Source organism: Hipposideros armiger, unplaced genomic scaffold (assembly GCF_001890085.2).
Source record: "Hipposideros armiger isolate ML-2016 unplaced genomic scaffold, ASM189008v1 scaffold_230, whole genome shotgun sequence".
NCBI lineage: Eukaryota > Metazoa > Chordata > Mammalia > Chiroptera > Hipposideridae > Hipposideros > Hipposideros armiger.
The window spans coordinates 1145989-1151362 of NW_017731580.1; the positions used below are offsets into that span (position 1 = coordinate 1145989).

The window sequence follows — 5374 nt, forward strand, 5'->3', positions numbered from 1 at the left end:
GTTTTACTGCATCCAGAGCACTGAAAACTATCTTGTCAGTAAACAAATTGTCAATAGAGCAGATTATATATTACACATATCAAAGATCAATTTCTACATACTAATTTCACTGACTATAGCTTATAAAGTTTAAATTCAGTACTTAAGGTGGATTCACCTCCAAACATTGAAAGAACGCACAAAGCACTTGCTCACCAGTTTTAACTTTGAAGTGTCTATAAGCTTCACAATAGCAATGGTTTTCTCTTTCTCCTTCATCATTTTCTTTTCCTTAAACTTGCAAACAATAACCGGGAGAACTGTGCAGAAATGTCTGCATGGAGATGAACTTTGGCTCTTCCTTGGACTTTAAGACTAATTTGGTCTAGATTGTGACTGACAAAGCTTGCTTGTTGATGTTATGCAGTCCTTTCAAGTTCCAACCAAGCACAGGGGATTTGTTAATGTTTACTCAGTGCTCCTTTCTGGAATGATCTTGAACTATAAGAGTTTACTGAGATTGCCAAGTGCTATCAGCATTTACAGACACCTGATCGAAAAATACCTGTATATGATAAAAGACATGAGTTTACTACGCACACCAAGTCTCTGAAAGGAAGGAGTGAAACTGAGACCATGGGAGGAAATTATAGGGAGACATATCTAAACTCAGATGGTAAGCAATCATTCAGTGGGAGTGTGGCAGAGGATGACATCAGTCTAAGGTCCCTTCAGATCCTGAGATTCTACAGTTCTCTGAAATTGCTCCCTTTGACGCATTAGGCACAGCAAAGTGGGTGGGATTGTCTCATTTGATGTCACACAAGACTGGATTCAAAACCTCCCCCACCATTCACTAACCCTATGAACTTGAGTGAGTAACCGAGGTTCTCTAAGCCTCCTTCCTCATTCGTAAAATGATGATAAGTAACAATCTCTATCTCTGTCTCTATCTCTATCTCATTGGTTTATTGTGTTGATTAAATGCAATTTTTCACAAAGAAAAACCCCTTTGCACAATCCTTGTCACATAGCAAGTTCCCAAGTCATAGTAGCTATTATTATTGTTGTTATCCTTGTTGCTACAGATTTTTTCCATTAAAAAATTCCTAAATAATAATATGTACTGGCAACAATGTTTTCAATACTATGTGTGAATTTTATAGTGTGTATTTGATGTGTGTTTGCTTAGCACCTATGATGTGCTAGGCACTATGCTGGGTGCTGACCATAAAATAATGAGCAGGTCACTGTTCTGGGCTCCAGAAACACAGCGGTGACCAAAACAGACAAAATCACTATCTTCAAGTTTACATTCTAGGGGTGGGGGCACACAATACATAGGTAAACAAAATCATAAGGAAGATAATTGTTTTACTAAAATAAACAGCAGAGGCAATTAAAATGAGGTATTGACTTAGGGAGGAATGGGATGGTGTCTTTTAGCTAGGTTGGTGTGGAAGGACTGTCTGACAAGGTGACAGCACCTGTCGAAAGCATAAAGAGGCAGCCGTGCAAAGATCCAGGACAAAAATATTCCAAGCCCAGAAAAGGAAGGCCAGTGGTACTAAGAGGATAATGCGTCATGTTCAAGGGAAGTGCTGACTATGGCAAAGTGCCTAGATTACATTCTGAGGATTTCAGGAAGTTAAAAGAACACTAAGCAAAGAGAAACAGGATCTGATTTTTGCTTTGTGAAGATCATCGTGGCTGCTGTGTGAAGAACAGCTGTCAGGGGCAAGGAGTAGCAGGGAAGTTATGGTGGAGTCTGTTTCTGAAGTTGAAGTTAGTGATACTAGTAGCCTGGAAAAGTGTTTTAGTGGAGAGGCTGATAAGAAGCTGTGAGATTCAGAAAATCTTGGATGCTGATTGGAAGGGCATAGTGATAGATATGGAGGTGTGGGAGTAACAGAGGGAAGAGGAAAAAGTGACTGGGGGGGATGGGATGAACCAAAAGCAGGTGGGAGGGGCAAAATCTTCTTTTCAGTCATACTAAGTTTGATATGCTGTTAGATGTACAAAAGATATCAAATAAGCAGTAGGATAAGTGGTTCTAGCATGTAGTGGAGAGATCAATTTGGAGATAGGTTGAGAAAATGAGCTGAAGTCTCAGTGTTAGGAAACTTTAGCAATCAGACGTCTCTTAGAGGAGAAAGAATCAGCAAGGTGGTGGAAAAAAAAGAAATGGTGGCACAGAATTTCAGATAGTACTTCAAGAAGGGGAGAGTGGTCAGCCACGGGGAATACCACTGAGAAGCCAAGTCAGATGAGAATGAATAATTTACTGTTGGCTTCAGCACTGGTTGGTTTTAAGGACCCTTATAGAATTGTGAGGACAACAGGTCTAATGGAGAGTAGAGAATGAAAGGTGCAAGACACACGGAGACAAAGAAAGCAGTAAGGTATTTTCAGAAAGGGGCATCATGAAATGGTATGGCAGCCAGAGAGAACATGTGTTCAGAGGGAATTGTTTGGTTTTGTTTTAATTTTAAGGAGTCTTATTAAAGACTAATGTGATGCTGATATTTATAATCCAATAGATCAGAACACACTGATGATTTAGGAGAAGGAGCTGTTATTAGGGAAAGTGCTTGAGAAGGTAAGAATGANAAATCGTCTTATACGCCGGCAAATACGGTAAACATTTTGAATCAATTCAGGACATTGAGGCAGCCATGACAGTGCAGCTAATGACACTCACAAAAGAGGACTTCCAGAATTGCTTCAAAAAGTGGTAAGAATGATGGGATAAATGTGTTCAAAGTGATGGGGAGTATTTTGAGGAGGATTAATGGCAATGTGTCTTTTACTGTAATAATTTTTTTATTTAAACATTCACACATGTTTTGATCACAACTCATACATATAATAGAATATTATAAAGTCTTAAAAAGAAATAAAACTCTGATACATGCTACTACATGGATGAATCTTACAAACATTGCTAAGTGAAATGGCCCAGAGAGAAAAAGAGCAAATATTGTACGATTCCACTCATAAGAGGTACCAAATTAGTCAAATTCATAGAGACAGAAAGTAGAAAAGGAGTTACCTGGAACTGGGGAACAGGGGAAAATGGGTAGCTATTGTTTAATGGATGCAGTTTCTGTTTGGGATGATGAAAAAGCTATGGAAATAAATAGTAGTGATGGTTGCACAACATTGTGAATCTACTTAATGCCGCCGAATTGTACACTTTAAAATGTATAGAAAAGCAAATTTTATGTACATTTGTACCACAATAAAAGGATATTAAGAGATATTACCTACAATAATTACGAATGCCAATGATTGTGAATGCTTAGACAAAGTGCATAAATTTCTTGAAAAACATTATTTAGTAGAACTGATTGAAGAAGTAATTAATAGCTTGAACAGTCTTTTGATTACTGAAGAACTCAAAATAAATTTTGAACATTACACAAAAAGAATATCTGGACATGATGGCTTTTATGGGCAAAAGTGTTAACATTTTCAAGAAAAATATCATCCCAATTTTGCACAAACATTTCCAGACAAAAGAGACAAGAAGGAATATGTTCCAATTCATTTAGACTGAAACTATACAAAGACATTATGAAAAAGAAAAATTATAAGCCCATTTTACTCATGACTATAAATCTTAAGCAAAATTTCATTAGCAATATGAATCCAAGAGAATTTAAACAAGATAATTTGCTATAATCAAGCTGGGTTTTCCTTAAGTACATTTTATGACATTCAAAGAGAAAATAGAAATCTATGACGATTTCAATAGATTCAGAAAAAGCACATGATAAAATTCAATCTCATTTATGATAAAAGTCTTAGTTTTTGAGAAGATAATAATTTTCCATAACCTTAGAAATATATATTTGCCTGTTTAAAAATCAGTGCTGCCCTATGAGAAAATAAAATCTGGCTCTAAAATTATTATAGAAACATCTAAACTATGAAAATATTTTTATATCCATTTATTCTTATCAGGCCAAATGTACTAAAGAACAACTTAAATAATCTGACTTACATTACACGTGTTTTTCCAATTGTTTTGGTCTCTTACCTCTCTATATACTATGTTTGATCTATGACCCAGTTATGATTTTTCTTTTAAATCATTTATCAGTTTAAAGTTTCTTCTCTTTTCTCCTATCTCAAGATGCTCAGGACCCTAAGCCTAAATTATGTCCCTTCATCTAGTAGCCCTCCATCGCTCTCAACTAATTCCCAGCTGCTTCTCTCAGAATAACTCGTTTAAAAAATATGACTTCCTCATTTCTCTGAGCCCAAGATCTAAAATATAGAACATCTCCCCTTTAACTCATGTATTAAGCTCCAACTCTTTTGTCTTGTTTTCAAAGTTTTATTAAATGGCTCTACATTAGCTGGTCAACACTATTTACCACTATTGCCAACTTATGAGAGATTTCTCATCACCACATACATATACCTTATGCCATGGCTTCCGACAATAGATATCAGGCTCCAGTGGGACGGAGGACTTGGGGGAAAGTGTGTTGCCACAAGGAACCCATGAATATGGGGAAAAACTTTTAAAATATAATAAAACACAAGCATTATCATAACATATATTCTATGTCATAGATAGTTGAGTATTTATTATATGCCAGGGAATAAACTAAACTTATTTCATAATAATAACTAATAACATTTCACGTAATCTTTATAACAGCTCTATGAGGTAACAATCATAATTCCCATTTTAAATATAAAATAATTAAACTGAAAAAACTAAGTAATTATCTCAAAACCATACAGTTGTGTAAATAGAGAGCTTGGGATTTCTTTACTACCTATCCTATTGCAGAAGGATTCATGTCTTAACACTATTAATGGTAAGAAGTATTTTGAATATTCAAAAAAGTTGGAATCCATTTACTACATTTTCTCAGTTTTATTCTTTCCAATTGCTATTTTCTGAGCCTCAAATATCCTCACCCCTGCATTAAGTATCAAAATCCAGCCTACATTCCAAGCCTCAATTTAAGGTCCAAACCATCTTCAACCCTTTCTCTCATGGCAGCCTGCTTTATGTTTATTCACCAAAACATTATAGGACTAATAAACTTGGCCATATTTTTAAGAATTTATATTAGATTTATTGTCTTACCCTTCTTCATTTATATTCACTCAGCAAGAGAGAGGGCACCATATAGTATATACTCACCATGTTCCTGAAAACTGTTTATCTAAAACCCTGAGAATTTTCTGGATATGTGTGTGTGTGTGTGTGTGTGTGTGTATACGTATACATATACATATACATATACATATACATATACATATACATATATATGTATATGTTTTTATAATATGTACATATGTATTATATATATTCTATATGTGTATATGTGTGTGATCTATCTCCCAAATAACTTCATTATAAATACATGAG

The 5374-nt window shown here is 35.2% G+C and overlaps 1 protein-coding gene across 7 annotated transcripts in view; it reads right to left on the reverse strand.

Moving 5' to 3' along the window:
* The window catches only part of TFEC (transcription factor EC), a 163123-nt gene that overhangs the window by 37185 nt on the left and 120564 nt on the right, over positions 1 to 5374 (reverse strand). The window contains exon 1 of one of the 7 annotated variants that reach the window (XM_019654756.1): positions 196 to 528. The exons of the other annotated variants lie outside the window; for them this stretch is intronic. Within the exon in view, the coding sequence (XP_019510301.1) occupies positions 196 to 261 (66 nt within the window). The 5' untranslated portion in view covers positions 262 to 528. Of the gene's footprint in view, positions 1 to 195; positions 529 to 5374 lie in introns of those variants that run through there. 7 annotated transcript variants of the gene reach the window in all.